Here is a 19112-nt window from a genome sequence, read left to right on the forward strand (position 1 = left end):
GGCTTATAATTATATTCGCTTTTTCTCTTTTTAAACTAAGCGATCCCATATTATTGGCCTATCTATTTCCGCTTGCGTGGCTTTTGAATGCCCAAGCCACCGGCGGTCAGGCTCCAGAGTAAGGAACCTCCTCACAATATACGCCGTTTCAAGGACTGCGACTTCTTCTGTATCCGACCCTTGATCTTAAGATGTTGGTGGAAGCTTTTCGCGAGAAGACCATTGAAATGACGATCGGAACAATAACGGTTGATTTAACACTGCACACGGCGCTAATCGCAAGTAATCGCTCGTGAGCAAGGTCCAAGTATAAGATACTTTATCCCTTTCAGCTTTTACCAGATTATCGTCATGTGGAATTATTATTAATAATACATTATACTATAGTAATAGGTTACTTAGATCAGTGTTTGAGAACCTGGAGGATACGCATCGCGAAAATTAAATCACTTATTTTGGTATGTCGTGGTCAAGTAAAATTGGTAGGTATTGATCTTCGATTTCACGCTTGTCCATCAGTATGATTAAATTCTATACAATAGTATACAAAACGGACGATTTAATTATGTGAAGCAGGAAATAATCTTGAAATGTAAGAATTATTTCAATATTTATTACACATAATAACAATCGATCTGTTTTGATTGTCGTGAAATGGCATCATATTTTTTTTTAACAAAAGGCCTTTGTTGTATTATTTTTACAAGTTTTTTATTTATTTAACTTCCTTCAAACATCTGTCCCGGATCTAATAAAACAATTTTTATGATGATAGGTCATTACCGTTTACCAACTGTCAGAAAAGTTATATAGCCCTACGATCACTAGCCGCATGGAGCCGTTGGACCCCAAAAGACCTATGTCCAGCAGTGGTCGTCTATTCGTTAATGTGGTGAGGAAAATCACAGCCAAGCACTAGAATAAGTTTAGCTTATGACCAATTAAACATACGGGCATTTGTATCACACTTACTGAACAGATTTTGATTAACTTTTAGCGTAAGCATAGCAACCGGAACAAGCAATTTTTAAACTTGCATTATTTGATGACCAACGAAATACAGCCAAAGAGGTGACGAGCCAATCATCGCAACCAACCTCATTCCCCTCTATCGAACATCGATAGGATGCATCCGCGGAAATGTAAAAATAGTAAACGACGACTCTTCTAGAATTAATGTAGTAGCTCGTCTAGTGAAGTACTGTTGCCATGCTTATTTCTGCCGCAAAGTAGTGTGGCTGCAATGTTGTGTTCCAGTCTGAGAGGCCTTGGTGCCGGTTATATCACAGACACATGAAGCTCAACACCTACGCCTCAGGTTGATGGCACAGGGCGGCACGTCGCAGGATGTGTTCCTTGCCCATTTGCTTGGTCCGTCAATTAAAAATATAAAAAACGGCAGTCCCTGGAGGAGTAAGTGGAGTTGGGAAGGAGTTTATTTCGTTCGTAAGCCGTTCGGCAACATAACCAATTAAGTCAGTAGTGGGATTTACCAAATATTGCAAACAATTTTAATAAAATAGGCGTTATGACATTATACGAAACGTTTTTCCATCTCTTACCGCTAATCGAGACCTCGAACTAACTTTTTTAACTTTTAACATTCAAATCATTTTGCAACTCCAAACCAACAATTATTTTGTCAAGTATTTGTAAAACGTAAATGTAAAACGAATGCGCAGCCACTTGTCTGCCACTCGAGTCTTGGGGTTATGACAGATCGTGATATTATGCAAGGTAATGTCAAAACACTTTGACTGCCATTGGTCGATGGCATGGCGCATCAAAGATGACGTGGGTTGACATTGTGACATATGTACTAACCTTAGATAAAGTAACTAAAAGCTCTGAGGATGAAATCATATTTGATAACATCGATTAGCTATTTTTTTATGTAAATAGAACTGGTACATACATGATTTTAGCTTTGAAGTTAAAATGTGTGAAATGTTTTGAATTTGAATTTAAAATAAAATGAAACAATTCTATGCGTTATATGCTTATTGTTACTAAGCTGAAGAGTTTTTTTGGTCGAATTGGAAAAAATCTTTTCGTGTTGTATAGTCCTTTTATTTTGAACGGCTAAATATATAAACGATTATATATTTTACATTACGCTAAATATTAACATATAACCAAAAATAGCGAAGCATCAATGAAAACCGATTCCCGGAACAGCGTGGCGAGCCATAGCACATCGCTCTCATGAGAGAAGAGACCTGTGTACTAGCAGTGGTACGTTTAATGAATAAATTTAGATCAAAATGATGATGGTATTTGGTATTTTATTATGCTAATTATGTTCGTTATTATATAGTGCTAGCTGTTGCCCGCGACTTCGTCTGCTTTTGATTTTGTTTTTCATGTGCAATTAAATTTAGTTGCAGTTCTAAAAAAAATTAAGTATTCAGTATCGTTAAGCCTTAAATGAGGGATTTGCTGCTGTTCGCTGAGGAGTGGTGTTCAGTATCTCTAACCACAGTTTGGGCAAAATTAAACACATATTATAACCTCTATAGTAAAAAATAATTATTTAAATCGGTTATAATTCGTCGGAGTTATGGTGTAAAATCGTGAAACACTTACATCCTCTCTCCCAAAGGAACCGAGCTTAATGTCGGGATAAAAAGTATCCTTACACTTCCAAAAATATGTGTACAAAGTTTCATGAGTATCGGTTAAGTAGTTTTTGCGTGAAAGCGTAAGAAACAAACTTACATTGACATTTATAATATTAGTAGGGATAGGGATAGGGATAGGGATAGGGATAGGGATAGGGATAGGGATAGGGATAGGGATAGGGATAGGGATAGGGATAGGGATTAATACCTATGCTAAAGTAGCGGTGATAGCATTGTGAGTAAAGCTTCCACATTGGTAATGCACAAAAGCAATGTGTAATCTTTTTTTTTATATAGCTCGTGCGGACACGATTATTTTCATTTTATGGCATTTCCTACTATATGCTGCTGCAAACTGTCTTGCATGACTAAACAATTTTCGAGTTTTGAAAAGTATTTGTTACGCCTACTCTATATGAGTAACCACTAATCTGTTTCTTGTTAAACACGTCATATTTACCTAGTGATACCGAATCATCCGTATTCATTTGGGGTTTAACATAAATTAGTTTAGGTTGCGCTAGTTATTATTTTTTTCTGTTTTAACACATCCCTTTTTTTCTAACAGATTATCTATGACTTGTGTCTTACTCAAACAGCGTTGTAAGATACAGTTTTTACCACTGCGTCAGGGCGGCCGTCAAAAACCGGAAAAAATATTTCAAATACAAATTCATGTGCTTTATTCATGTGCCTACTGCCTACATTAATAGGCCTATGATAGGCCTCTACCTACGTTCGCCAACTCAAACCAAAAGCTACGAGGGTTCCAAACGCGCCCTACTTTAAGCAGAGCCCACGTCAAACTTATTTATATATATTCTTAGCATACTTAAACTTTACCAAGTCGCTGTTTAATTTTAGGTAGGTACGATTCATTTTTCTCAATTTGAACCCTTCTTATATTTAAGAAGAAGAAGAAACACTTAATTGGACGTATAACACACAGGAAAAGAAACAGTGAGAAGTATACAGTAAACAATGTTGACATGCAAAGGCGGCCTTATTGTACAGGCAATCTTTGTAGACTGGACTTACAGCACGTGTACGGGATAGTGCCAAGAGTGTTATAATATATACATAAATACTTAAATGTATAGAAACAAATACATGCATAATTTAAATACACATAAAATATACATAATATATATAAGTAGAATTTACTACATAATTTACAAACAATAATAAAGCAACAACTTCAAATGCCATGCAAAGAGAGGTAGTAGTCCTTCAGACGACTCTTAAATATATGCAGGGAATTAGTAGGTACTTCTACGGATTTCAGCTGGAAGATTGTTCCAGAGCATAAAATGGGTTCCTTGTTAACGATCAATTCTCCTCGGCCACATTATATATACCCTGTTCCACACCATCGAGCATGAAACTTGCATTAGTAATGGATGCGATAAAATAAGACCGTTTTAGTTCTTACTACTTTTTTGTTTCGTCACGAACGAGTAAACAATATTAATTTCAAAACTCTATAGATAGCAAATGATACGGCACTTTTACGGAAATAATAAAATATCAGTTAGATATTTCTTCGCGGTACAGTTCCGATTTTAAAGCAATTCAAGACATAAAGGGTTACGTTACTAACTTGCACTTTCGAAATATTTTTTCGTACAAATGCCGATTGTATTCGTTTACCTAGTATTCTATTCTTTATTATTACTTTATTCGTAGTTTGCTAAAAGTAGGGCGAAACTTTTAATAAACCTATTGCCTATTTTACTATACCTATGTCTTGTATTTTTATTTTCAATTGACTAGTTTTTACTCTCGGTTTCGCTTGCATTTCCTTGATAAGTATATATATAAATAAATAAATATACTGTGAAAATACATAGATCGCCATCTAGCCCCAAAGTAAGTGTAGCTTGTGTTATGGGCACTAAGATGACTGATGACACTCAGACACTCAACCGACCGAGAAGAATGAAATTTTAAAGTGTCTTAACCCGGAATTCTGCAACTTTTGGCTTATAAGACCAGGTCGCTCCCTACTACGCCAGGGAAGTCATAAAATTTCATAATCAAACTCAAAAGTCAATAACTTTAAGTAGGCCTAGCTTATAAGCACTTTTGAAAGTTCCAGTCAGTCTGTTTGTAGTGACTCTACTCATCATCATCATCATCACATCAACCGATAGACGTCCACTGCTGGACATAGGTCTTTTGTAGGGAGTTCCAAGTTCCACGATTCTGAGCCGCTTGGATCCAACGGCTACCTGCGACGCGCTTAATGTCGTCTGTCCACCTCGTTGGGGGTCGACCAACGCTGCGCTTACCAGTACGGGGCTGCCATTCCAGCACCTTGGGACCCCAACGTCCATCCTTTCTCCGAACTATGTGCCCGGCCCACTGCCACTTAAGCTTCGCGACTCGTTGAGCTATGTCGGTAACTTTGGTTCTTCTACGAATCTCCACATTTCTGATTCGATCGCGTAGAGATACTCCGAGCATAGCTCTCTCCATCGCCCGCTGAGTGACTCTAAGCCTTCTTATGAGGCCCATAGTTAACGACCATGTTTCAGAGCCATAGGTCATCACTGGCAACACGCACTGTTCGAAGACTTTCGTCTTCAGGCACTGAGGGATTTCTGACGAAAAGATGGCACGGAGTTTCCCGAACGCTGCCCATCCGAGTTGGATTCGGCGGTTCACCTCCTTCTCGAAATTGGACCTACCTAACTGGATCGTGTGTCCTAGGTATACGTATTCGTCAACAATTTCGAGTGCAGTGTTCTCAACGATTACTGGTTGAAGCGGAACATGAGCATTAGACATAATCTTCGTCTTGCTCATGTTCATTCGTAGGCCAACCTGTTGAGAAGCTCTGCTGAGGCCATCGAGCATCGTATTTAGGTCTCCCAGAGTCTCTGCCATTATGACTACATCGTCGGCAAACCGAAGTTGAGTGATGTACTCGCCGTTAATGTTGATGCCAAGTCCGTTCCATTCCAGAAGCTTAAAGACGTCCTCCAACGCAGCGGTAAATAGTTTCGGGGAGATAACATCTCCCTGTCGCACGCCTCGCTGCAATTGGATTGGTCTCGTAGTCTGATCCTGTATACGAACTGACATAGTGGCGTTTTTGTACAAACACTGCAACACTTGGATATACCGGTAGTCAATTCGGCATCTCTGCAGTGACTCTACTACCGGTTCGGAAAGCCGATTCTACCGGAAAGAAACTCAGCAGATTGCAGATTTCAACATCTTTAAAATATTTATATTTTGTGAGAAATGACAGCTGATGACCTGCTTCAGCCTTGTCGTTATTTATAAAAACAAGCATTTTTTTGCGTTCACAAAAGACCGCTAGATATTAAGATCATGTATTATGCTGTATGTGTGTGTAGGTAACCTCCACGTGGTGCTTCCTGGGTACCAGTCAATAAATATTTTCTAATGACAATGTGAGATGGTGATAACAAAAAGAACACCCGGCTAAGTTTATTGTGGGCTTCTTCTTAGACCAGGGCGCGTTTGGAACCCTCGTAGCTTTAGTTTTAAGTTTACGATTGTAGTTATCGCGATCACTACTCACTGCTATGTACACATTTTGTATATAATCAACGCATCAAAAGTGCCATCTATGTGCCACTTTGACTTTAATCGACACATGACACTGGGAGGGGCGCTTCTCTGCGTGCCCCTCTGATCTGCAGAGGGCACAGTAGATGGAGCAAGGGTGGGCTTAGTGACTGCCGCTGAACAGGCTTTGGCAGCACTTTGTTGCCTAGCCGTGACTAAAAAGTTCAGTAATCTCAAGAGTGGTGTAAAGGGGGTAATCAATCGAGCCTCTAAAGACATCCAAATGGCTATGGATACTCTGCAGGCAATTTCAGGCAAGTCATGAAGAAGCTCGAAGACAGAAGAACGCGACAGGAGGTAGCCGCCTTAAGGCGCCTAAAGTCAAAGGTCTTCCTTCTCTGCAAAGGAAAAATTCCCTACTTCTGTTGGACGGCACACATTTGATGCGGATCCCCACCTCTCTCCAGCATTTTCTTGAGCGTTACCGGACCGTTACCGTTAAAGAAGTTTTTTTTTTCTAGTTATAATTGGCTTGAAGGCCGACTGGCGCAGTGGGCAGCGACCCTGCTTTCTGAGTCCAACGGCGTGGGTTCGATTCCCACAACTGGAAAATGTTTGTGTGATGAGCAATAAGTGTTTTTCAGTGTCTGGGTGTTTATATGTATTTTCTAAGTATTTATGTATATATAATTCATAAAAATATTCATCAGTCATCTTAGTACCCATAACACAAGCTACGCTTACTTTGGGGCTAGATGTCGATGTGTGTATCGTCGTAATATATATATTTATTTATTATAATTGGCGGACCAAGCTGATGCTATAAAAAGCCTCAAGCCTATAAACACAACACTACTCAGCAGGTCATGCAAGGACCACGTCCTGCAACGTACCGCCCTGTGTCCGTCAACCTGAGGCATTGTTTAAACCTCATGTGCCTGTAACTACACCGGCAACCACGCCTATACGCCTATACGGGAACCAGCATTGCAACAATGCTTAGTGGCAGAAATAAACATGGTGGTACTTCGCCGGGCGATCATTGCCAAAAAAACTCTAGATCTACCTACTACCTCGTAAATAGCCAAGCTGATTTATTGTTTTTGTAGTTACTAACGCAACCATGCACTGGTGATTAGTGGTTAGGATTAAAAAAGAAAAAAGGATGTTACAAGAGCATCTGTCGACCATTCGCATTGCGAAATTAAAGCTAGGCACTGTTTACATTCTCAACTCAACAGTCTACAATCCATGTCAAATGTCGGACATGACAGACTTTTTAGGGCTCTGTAGGCAACCAAAAAACCTATATTGGTTTTTTACCAAATTATTTTTCTTATTAATTATTTTTCATTTGTTAAAATTTTTGTCCAAAATTTATTTTATTCCACTACAATTTAGCCCTTTACTGCAATCTGCCGGTGGTATATGATGATGCAGTCTATGATGGGCCGGGCTTACCTGTTAGGGAGAATGGCAGTTATATTTAACCCAAACCCCTAATCGGTTTCTACGCGACTACGGTAGGGTGGTAACTAGCCACGGCCGAAGCTAGACCAGACTAGACCTGAGAAAATTAGAAAATATTAAATTCTAAAATCTACCCTGCCGGGAATCGAACCCAGGACCTTCAACTTAAGACCACAGCGCTCACCGCTGCGCCGAGGAGGTCGACAAAAGTACTTGGAAGCAAAACACTTATTTCATCTCTCATAAGACAGTATAATATTTGTAAAAAGCCTGATGTTGGAAAAGAGTAAGTGCTGAGTTACTTCTAAGTGGAATCTACTTTCCGAACCGGTGGTAGAATCACTACAAGCAGACAGACTTGTTGCTTGTTCTATAGGATTACGTAAAATAAATGAATTTTGCATATTGTGACGGGAAACTACGGAACCCTACAACGCGGGTGGCCCAACACGCACTTGGCCTGTGTTTGTTATGTAAGCTCGACCACTTACCGATGTATTGTTGTATTACTTGTTACGACGCACGAGTATGTCGAGGCATGACCAGTCGATCGTTCATGTCAATGAACTATTTGCTGTCTGTGACTCACTAATGTATCAAATATCAGTAAAAAAGTATTGTACAATTCTAATCACTATTAATTATGTGATTTGATATTTATTAATATGGTAAAAGTGTGGCAACACTGCCGTCTATGGTTCTCTTCCTTGCAAAAATGTGAGTACACGTGTGAGTAAAGTGCTCTACAGGGCACGGGTCTCCAACCACAATGAGAAGGCCGTAGTTCACCACGTTTGCTCAGTGCGGATTGGTGGACTCCACACAACTTTGAGAACATTATGTAAAATTCTCAGGCATACAGGTTTCCTCACGATGTTATCCTTCATCGTTGAAGCAAGTGATATTTTAATTACTTAAAACGCAAATAACTTACAAAAGCTAGAGCTGGGATTCGAACTCGGCCTTGCGGAAGTGAAGCCACTGGACTATCACCGCTTGACATACAAATCCCTACTAATATTATAAATTTCAATGTAAGTTTGTTAACCGATCCAAAAACTACTTAACCGATCCTCATGAAACTTTGTACACATATTCTTGGAAGTGTTAGAAGTGTTAGGATACTTTTTATCCCGACATTAAGCTCGGTTCCTTTGGGAGAGGGGATGAGTGTTTGACGATTTTACACCATAACTCCGACAAATTATAACCGATTTAAATAATTATTTTTGTACTATAGAGGTTATAATATGTGTATAATTTGCCCAAACTGTGGTTGGAGATAGATGACAGAACTCCTCAGCGGACAGCAGCAAACCCCTCATTTAAGGCTTAGCGATACTTAATACTTTAATTTTTTTTTAGATCTACAACTAAATTTAATTCCACATCAAAAAACAAAATCAAACGCTGACGAAGTCGCGGGCAACAGCTAGTAGGTACAAAATAACATACCGATATACAAATACATAAACAAAATTGCGCAAGTAAGAAAAACATATTGAATAAAAATAATAATAATTAATAAATAAATGATGATGAAAAATTCATAAAGGAACTTATTTTGCACAACTGTATGTTTGCTAACCTCAAAAGTTATTTTTCATATTAGACATTTAACGCCTACACTAATTTGCAGTTTATGAATGCATGCAATCTTATTACTCAACGCGGCCAAATCTTCGACTGCTGTGCGCTCATCTCGCTAAACTTAACAATAGATAAGCTATCGGTAAAGCTATCTACAGTTTTAAGACTAGCGGCCATTTTGCAATAAACAAAACATATTGTATACTAGCCCTGAAGCAGTTATAGTTCAGTGATTAGGACTTCGGTTTAACTTTCGGGCGGCCGAGTTCGAATCCCGTCAATCCCAGCACCACCTCTAACGTTTATAATTTATGTGCGGTAAGCTATTAAAATATCACTTGCTTCAACGGTGAAGGAAAACATCGTGAGGAAACCTTCACACCTGAAAGTTGTCCACAATATTTTCTAAGGTGTGTGAAGTCCACCAATCCGCACTGGGCCAGCGAGGTGGACTACGGCCCAAGACCCGTGTCCTGAGGACACTCCTCAGGAGATGTTGACTTACCAATTATTCATTGTAAAGTCAACATCTCCGGTTGCGGTTCGGTTTCGGGGCGAAACGTGCGTAGAGGGTACATTGCCGAGGATCTGTTTGGTGTGGAGTATACGGATTGAAGAAATTATAAATAACACCATACAGATCCTCCTGCTGTTCGCGGAGTATAGCAAATTAAGCTTAATTTTCATAATATATTATGGATTTCCTCAAAGCAACGCCTGCTTCCATCAAATATTCTACGTCTATCTACAAGATATAACCCATACACAATACACATACACCATCCAAATTTCATTAAGATCGATGCCGTAGCCGAGCCGAATAAAAGAAACAAACAATAAATTACCACACAAACAAACATCCACAGTTTCGCATTCACATTGCTATGAATACCTTAATTTAGATACAAAGATTTGATCGCCGATTTAAGACATTGCAATATTCAATGCTTTGTTGACCTAGTTTGTGCAACTTTTTTCAACTTTTAGATGTTTACGCAGGTCACACCATAAACATCAAGTCACAGATTTGTCAAAACGGAATTAACTAACGTGATTTGGACTATCAGTTACTAAACTGTATCAATAATAATAATAATAATAATAAAAATGTTTATTTCCAAAAATCTTTTGTCTAAACAATATAGTAAAAACATTTCCTATTTTATAGGATGGGGCATCCATGAAATCTTAAAAAATTATATTACTACAAGCTTCTGAAGCTAAACTAAGAAACCTTGTGTTTCAGCTTCAGTTCCTTCACCCCCTAGGGTTTTTGATTATTTTTAGCTTAAATATTAAACATGCCGTTATAATTACTTAATAATTATAGGAATATACTAACGGGCTAATTGATTTATAATTTTTGTAAAAGGTTGATTATAAATATGTTATATACTACTTGTTCTTGTTGTATTATATTAATTTTATAGAAACCATTTCGCAGATATTAGTCACAATTTTTTGTTTAACTTATAATTGATGATATTGTTAGTAAAAAACTAATACCTATTAAACGGAGGACCTCGCAGGACCTTCCGTCAGCCGGAGCCGGAGTTAAACGTCATGTGCCTGTAATTTAGTAGCAACCACGGCAAATGGCAACCACGTCCCTCAGACCACTGCATTGCGACACTTATTATTATTATTATTATAACTCTTTATTTGTACACATCATTAAGAATTATACAAGAAAAAAAGAAACATAATAATAGAAGTAGAATACGAAAGGCGGCCTTATCGCTTGGTAGCGATAAGGCCGCCAATGCAACAATGCTGTTTGGCGGCAGGAATATTCAAGGCGGTAGCACTTGTCCGGACGAGCCCTGTCACAATAAGCTTCACTACTACTAAACGAGTTTAAGTTAATTATACAATTTTTTCAAAATATAAGACATAAGTATTGATTTTTTTAACTTCCGTAGCTATTTACTATAGCGTTAGTTTTATTCTCATACCTACGGCATCAAACTTCTTTTGCCTTTAGATGAGTCGTGACAACAGTCACCGATTAACGCCAATAAACAGATATTAAAAGTAATTACGACAAAATAATATATACTATTAATAGCACAGACAACATTGGAACACAACAATTGCCTGTAATTTGATAACAGTATTACGAACGGAACGCTTAAAATAATAATCAGCGATCGTGTCCCGTGCAAGCCCCGAAGGTGCTTACCTGTTATTTAATATTTACAATGCGATAGCGATAATTGCGAACCCCTTATGCTTGAATAAGCTTAATGCTAAGCACCCCACTCACCTTAAGTTATACTAGCGGACCCGCGCGACTTCGTTCGCGCATGAGTCTGCTTTAAAAAATAGTCGTATGTCCAATATAATTGATTCTGAGATTCCAATATAAATGAATCCTAGCTAGATCGATTTATCGCCCCCTGTATACTAAATTTCATGAAAATCGTTGGAGCCGATTCCGAGATTCCAATTATATATATATACAAGAATTGCTCGCTTAAAGATATAAAATATGATTGTTAAAGTGAACTATATATGTGCGTTTGCGAATTTATGTTACTATAAGGCCATGTTCATCTAGGTTAAATTAAGTTTAAAAATCAAATTAAAAAATCATTGACGATACGTAAAACTTCATCATTTTTATTATTATTATTATTATTAGAATTGAAATTATTATTTGTAGCACTAAGTTTATTTATTTTTTTCATATTTCATATATAATTTAATTTAAATATAATTATACACTGAGACTTTATAAACACGTTAAGTAGGTATACACGGTGTTTGTGTTGTAGTCTTAAACAGTAACCGAATTATTCTGTCAAATATCTATTAGTATTGATTGGTTAAAATAAAATACAAAAAATATGTTATGAAAATTAAATTAATAGTTTCGTGCTGAAACATCCTATATAGACTGCAAGCGGCGCGGTGCAGTATCAATTTAATCAATTCTGGTTATGCAGCATAAAAGAAAATCGAATAGTTACTTAATTTTATCTATTTTCTGAATGAAGAAATGAATGTCTAAATTTTGTATCACTCGTGTGGTAAACTTCAATTGCTTAGAGCTACTGTTGATCGATTAGATTACAGGTGCACTAGATATTCGACAGTGAAAAAACTCACTGTGTATAAAACAAACCTAGGTAGAGGTATTAAAACATCAGTAACAATTACGTTAATCTAAAACTCCTAATTCTTATTTAAGTATCTAAACAATTTATAAAAAATACAATAAAAAACCTATCCTCGAAACAAATAAAACTTTTCGCAACGGCATCAAAAATCAATTTTTCCGCTCATTTTTGTAAATTACAGCAAATGATGCAAGGCAAAGAATAGGCACACGTCAAGGTTAGAATAATAAATAAAGCTCATTTTATAAGTAACCTACATAAGTCTTAGCTGTTTTTTTTAAATAGAGGTTATATAGTAAACTTGAATCGTTTTTTTAAACAAAACGAATGCAGATAGTTGATAGTATGATACAGATACCTATTCTTAAGTAATTTGTCAATTTTTGCTATGTACCTATCTGTTTCATTCTCCATTTTTATACGCACTATAGATACGAACACAAATGTATTTTTTAGAAATGTTAAAAACGTGTCCGCAATATTTTTCACCTATTATCTTGCTGGTTCCCTAGCTTCCTGAGGAAAAAGGTTGATTCTACTAAAACCTTGTCGGTGTCCACCCTCGACACGTATTGGGTATACATTTTTAACAATCATTGAATATAAATGATGGTAGAGTAAACCTAACGTTTCTTTAAAACGTTAAATTAAGTTGACTTCAAAATCTAAATCAGCATTTACACTCACTTATTTATTAATTTTTATTCCACTACAAGTTAGCCCTTGACTGCAATCTCACCTGGTGGTAAATGACGATGCAGTCTAAAATGGTAGCGGGCTAACCTGTTAGGGAGTATGGTATTCATACCCCTAATCGGTTTCCACGCGACATTGTACCAGAACACTGAATCACTTAGTTGCACGTTTTTGTCGGTAGGGTGGTAACTAGCCACGCCCAAAGCCTCCCACCAGACCAGACCAGAGAAAATTCAGAAATTACAAATTCCCATATTGCCCGTCCCGGGAATCGAACGGAACCTCCTACTTAAATTCACAGCGTTCACCGTTGCGCCACGAAGGTTGTCAAAATAAAATGTAAATGACCTAGTTCTTTTACAAATAGTAAGTTTAATCATAGAACTAGGGCACACTTCACAGAAGCTGATTATATTAGCTATTTACATTTGTATCGGTTATAAAAGAAGGTCACTCGATAGCTCGAGGGGTCAAGTCGATGTTTTTGTTTTCCGACTACACTCGATCTCTTTATCAATAGTTCAATGACTCAGAACCGCGGTCAGCAAAAACAACTTGATGGATACTTGTGAACGGTAAACTTACAATAATATTACTCGGAGTGAAATAATTATGATGATTTACAATAACTGTTTATGACCTCTCTGACGCAGCAGTTTGTATGTTGTTTAAAGTGTTCGATCGAAAATATATAATTTCTGAATTTCCCCTGGTCTGATCTGGTCTGGTGGGAGACTATTTAACTGAAATTTGAAATTGAGATAGATTTTAACCTGAAGTAACACACATGTTTATCCAGAAAAAATATACGGTTTCCGCGGGTTAAATGAAAAAAAAACGCGGGCAAAAACAATACTATATCTTTAATATAACTATTACATATAAACATTATTTATCCATGTAATTTGTAAAGTTTTACATATTTCTAGTTGCTATGAGTACCTACAATGTGCTAATTGAAAATATTCATCAGTTATCTTAGTAACCATAACACAAGCTACGCTTAATTTGGAGCTAGATGGCGGTGTGTGTAGTGTCGTAGTATATTTTATTTTATTTATTTTTAATTAAAGTAATAAATAAATATTATTATAGGCGTCTATCGGGGAGGTATATTAGGACCACTCGTATACCTCAGTTATATAATATATTAATTACCTTTTAAACCTATACATGATGAGGTACCCGAGCAAGGTAATACTATCATTACAAGACGGTTATGTTGATACATGACTGATGTTAACAATTAGTATTAATACTAAGTAATTACTCTCGAAGATGTTAACAACTCCCTTTATAAGTAGTGTAACAATTTAAAGACAATTCGTATCTCCTAATGGAAAGAGTGTATAACCAATCCAACTTACTAATAAAAGAGAGAAGAAGAAGGGGATCCAGTGAATAGAAAAGCGGCAAAATAACACACAGGCACTAAATCTCATACGTAAATAGTTTATCAAACAAACTACGAGTAGCATAGACAGTTAACATAAATAAAGCAGTTAAAAAGACACAATTCTATGACAGACAAAGAAATTGCTAGGCTTGTGTATTTTAGTTATGCCACGACATTATCTTGTATGATATTTTACTACGGGTTAATGACGGTTTTATTCAATTGACTTCTCTGGCCTGCTGGTGTGCTTTGATAAGATTTGTTAGGTTACATTTTTACCATGCAAGCCTGTTTGGAAATTTGCATATAATTCTTCAATTTAGAATTTAGTTTCGTTTGTTTGAATAATATATAAATTATGTTTTTTTTTATAGCAATAACCAGCTTATTCTGATCTTCGTGCGCGTTTATTACGGTATATTTACAAATTCCGTGAAAAGAGTATGAATAAAGCAGATCGATGGCATAAAATGGAAAATCCTAATACGATACGAGTTACGGCAAAAATTAGGGAAGGCAATGCTTTTGTGCATTTATGAAGTGCACGCCACTGATTGTTTTCCTAGGATAAATAGTCAATATATAGTTGATAAGTTGGTTATTTAATGCGTGGAGGAAATAACAATTAACAAATAAACAACAAAACTTTCACATTTGTAATATTAGTAATTACCAAATTAAGCTTAATTTTCATAATATATTATGGATTTCCGTAACGCCTGCTTATATCCAATATTTATTGAATATTGATTTTGCAGATTTTAAACTAAAATTTTCGTGGTTAATCAACATTTCTTAAACATTGTTGCACTGGTACATCAAAAGAACACGAAAGCGGGTAGTCAGATTCTGCCCGTGGCATCCAACTTGACATCTCGCACCTCCGCAGACACGTGACCACGATCCAAGCAACTGCGGCGAAATCTCGACAAATCCTATAAGTAATATTATCATGGTACGTACCTTATTTTACAAGTAAGATAAGAATTATGAAATAAGTTACATCTTTAAATGAATAAATCACATTTAACCTTTTGGATGTCGGTTGGAAAATCGACGAAATTCCCGCACAGTTCATTAGGAATCCAAACTGATTAGCTAACACGTTGATTACAAGCGGCAGCCACCTATTAATCTTCGCTTAATTATGTTCCGATAAGATGCTCAGTTAATAACTGCCTAGTTTCCAGCATATATACAACCATCATTACTATCCGATGTTCGTCATACGTAACTAGTTAGTAAAAATCTCCTGAGGATGTTCCGGTTTCAGAACGAAACGTGCGTAGTTGGTACATTGCCGTAGATATGTTTGGTGTGGCGTATAAGAATTGAAGAAATTATAAATTACACCATACAGATTCTCCTGCTTTACGCAGAGTATAGCAAATAAGGGCTGATTTTTATAACATATCATGGAATTCCGCAAAGTAACGCCTGCTTCTTTCCAATATTTATCCACACTCCTTTAAGCCAAAGTAAAAGTCAAAAATATCTTTATTCAAGAAGTTGGTGCGCCAAATAAAAAGTTCCTTGCGATGGACAGGCCGGAAGAAGTTTTGTTGCCGTTATAAACGTATAAGAATGATTTATCGAACTTACAATAAAGTTGCTGTAAAGATGGCCCATAGGTGGCACTTTTGATGCGTACATTACATAAGAATTACACAGTAGTGAGATGATGGCGATAACCAAATTCGTAAACCTAAAACTAAAGCTACGAGTTCCAAACGCGTCCCGGTCTAAGAAGAAGCCCACCAACAACCTTAGCAGGGTGTTTTTTTTGTTATCACCATCTCACATCGTCATTTAAAATTATAACTTTGTGAACATTGTAGATAACACTCGGGCATGCTGGTTTCCTTGGATGATTTCCTTTACTATTGAAGCAAGTGATAATTTAATAGAAAATTAATATTTTAATGAAAAAAATTACAAATAGTAATCTTACCTGAGCCACCACAGCGAGGAACGAGGCAAGTGTTGCACACAACCAAAAATAATGCCTGCGACTCAGCATGTCGACACTTTGCACGCACATCTATACGGACAGTCAGTTTCTCATCACTTTAATGTCCGCGGTGTGAACTTTGCGGGTAACCTATACTTTAGTCAACAATACACACGCAACCTGTGACTTCAATATGAATAAATTATGCTGTAACCACCGAAATAAGAACATACAGAACCCTCATTAAGCCGTTATTGCATGCAGTGCATTGTGTTCAAAAACAGTGACAACGCACCGCGCACATCACACAGGGAATGTTGCTAGCTCACAAACTTTTCACATTTTTCCTTGGTAAACGTTTAGAACATTAGAAGTAAAATAAATACTTTTATCATAACTAAACACTACTAAAGTGGAATGGTTTTGATGCTTCAATATAAGTCTTGTACACGGTTTCTGTATTTTCTTAATTCTGTGGTTGTAACTAAATTTTTGATAAGATCAAAACTCTGTCTCTCTGTTTTTAAGGTGTAGACATTGGTTAAACGATTAGCGTTAACTACGGACACGAGAACCTGGGTTCGAATTCAAATAAATAAATAATAACTTGTTATGTCATCAGATTTTAGTGTAAAAGAATTCTCAGTATTATCTCGATGTTAGCCGACATTCCCGGTTAACTTGTGATTATAGTCGCTAAATCCCACCAATCCGCATTTGAGCAGCGTGGTGGATGTATGCACTAAAACGTCTCTCTTGTAATAGAGGAGGCAGTGGCGTGCACTTCATACATGCACAAAAGCTCTGCCTACCCTAAATTTTTTTTGTAATAAAATGCGAAGGATTTTCCCATTTTATGGCATCTTCCTTCTTTTTGCATGCCCTGGTCTAAAACCCAGTTAGTCAATTGGTGGATTTTTTTGACGGCTTTGTAATCCCATTGACAGTATGTAGGTTTTTAAGTTTTAACACATTATATCGTAATCACAACACCATTGATAAAAAAATATTCGATGTTCAAAAAGAGTATCTTAATAGGCTTATAATAAAGACAGTATGTCAGATTATCAAAGTAATAAACATATATTTAGAGGTCGATATGCGAAATGTTCAACGTCTGGTCCGCATAATAATTAAGTATAAATCGAAATGACTAGAGGATAAAATTTATACTAATTATAACTTCGAGACGTCGCAAACCGGCTGTGTTCTAAACGTGAGCTAAAATAATATTATATGTAAATAGTCATTCAGATACTCAAAAATAAGCTAAAGCAGTGGTAGTGCACTGACTAATATTAAAAATAAATTTTAAGACTATTCATAATTACATTTAATCTGATCTATTAATTAAGAATTAAATTTGAATAAGTATAATTAACTTAATCGTTAACAGTTAATATACATATGACTAAGAATCACAAGTCACAAATTAATTTATTCGAAATTATTTAATGAAATTTATTTCAAATTATTTAATTATTAAAATCTGTAATCTAATTAATTAAGTTATTCACAATACTTAAATCAATCTTTAATCTAAATGATTGAATGATAATCAGTTCCCAATATTCAAAGCTGTGTGTAAATAAATTGTAATCGATATTGATGCGCTCGCACATTCACTATTCACCTTTAGGTAAACTTTAAAGTTATTCCAAAAACTTAACGTTAAGCCCACTATAATGTTAACTTAAGTTACGGAATCATGGTTTTATTACATTCAATGTCACTTAAACTAAGTTTTCCAAAGAAACGTTTCTATTATTTTCGTGTTATCGATGTTTTTTGTCGATTTTATCGATATTTTCGCGACGCGTATGCCACTGACCGCGTTTCGTTCGAGACTATGCGATAGTCGGATTCACTACCGCGCTAGGCTTTTGATCCCTACTTTACTCGCGTCCTTGAACGGACTACAATACAATGTTTGGTCATGGATGGTTTACTAGTTCATACGCTGCGCCAGCTTCGTAACCGAAATCAGTCGAAACGTCAGGTTTCATAATATTGCATGTTTCAAATAAAAAGAAATAAAAATGAATCTGCTATTAATCAATAATAGTTAAATCTACTTTTTATAATTTCTTTATTTTAATGTAAGTATTAATAAATGACAAAAAAATACGTAAGTTTTATTTTTTTTGTTTATAAATTTATATACACACGACAACGCACACATCGCCATCTAGCCCCAAAGTAAGCGTAGCTTGTGTATATGTAATTTGTTGTATACATATGAATAATATACATAAATACTTATAATATACATATAAAAACCCAGACACTGAAAAACATTCATGCTTATTACACAAACATTTTTCAGTTGTGGAATCGAACCCACGGCCTTGGACTCAGAATGCAGGGTTCGTTCGTGCACCAATCGGCCGTCCAATATAATCTCGTGAGATAGATTTTTTCAAGGTTACTTATAAATGAAAACAGAGACATACGTAATAATTTCTCTAAACCGGGCCTCTTTTTTCATGGAATGTAAAAAAATCAGCGATCTTTTTCCTTGACCGTATGAATACACATAAATTGGTTTATTCTATTGGCGGATGTCTTTGAAACTTAATGTTAGGTAGATAGATAGGTATAACAAATAGCTTATCTAGAATTCGACATCAATATTATAAACGCGAAAGATGATCTCTTCGTTTGTTTGTCACCTATTTTCAGCTGTTTCTAGCTCGCATCCTTTTTAAATGAAGCCTCATAAGAAA

The 19112-nt window shown here is 36.3% G+C and overlaps 1 protein-coding gene across 7 annotated transcripts in view; it reads right to left on the minus strand.

The window, feature by feature from the left end:
- LOC120630101 overlaps nucleotides 1–18220 on the minus strand; it is a 63241-nt gene extending 45021 nt beyond the window's left edge. The window contains exons 1-2 of one of the 7 annotated variants that reach the window (XM_039899253.1): nucleotides 18108–18220; nucleotides 16387–16541 (exon numbers count right to left, since the gene is read on the minus strand). In XM_039899253.1, coding sequence (XP_039755187.1) covers nucleotides 16387–16476 — 90 coding nt within the window. In that variant the 5' untranslated portion in view covers nucleotides 16477–16541; nucleotides 18108–18220. Of the gene's footprint in view, nucleotides 1–16386; nucleotides 16594–18019 lie in introns of all 7 variants that reach the window. The other 6 variants (XM_039899252.1, XM_039899251.1, XM_039899250.1 and 3 more) reach the window with 6 other exon arrangements.
- Between the last annotated feature and the right edge of the window lie 892 nt (nucleotides 18221–19112).

Source organism: Pararge aegeria, chromosome 15 (genome assembly GCF_905163445.1).
Source record: "Pararge aegeria chromosome 15, ilParAegt1.1, whole genome shotgun sequence".
Taxonomy (NCBI): Eukaryota; Metazoa; Arthropoda; class Insecta; order Lepidoptera; family Nymphalidae; genus Pararge; species Pararge aegeria.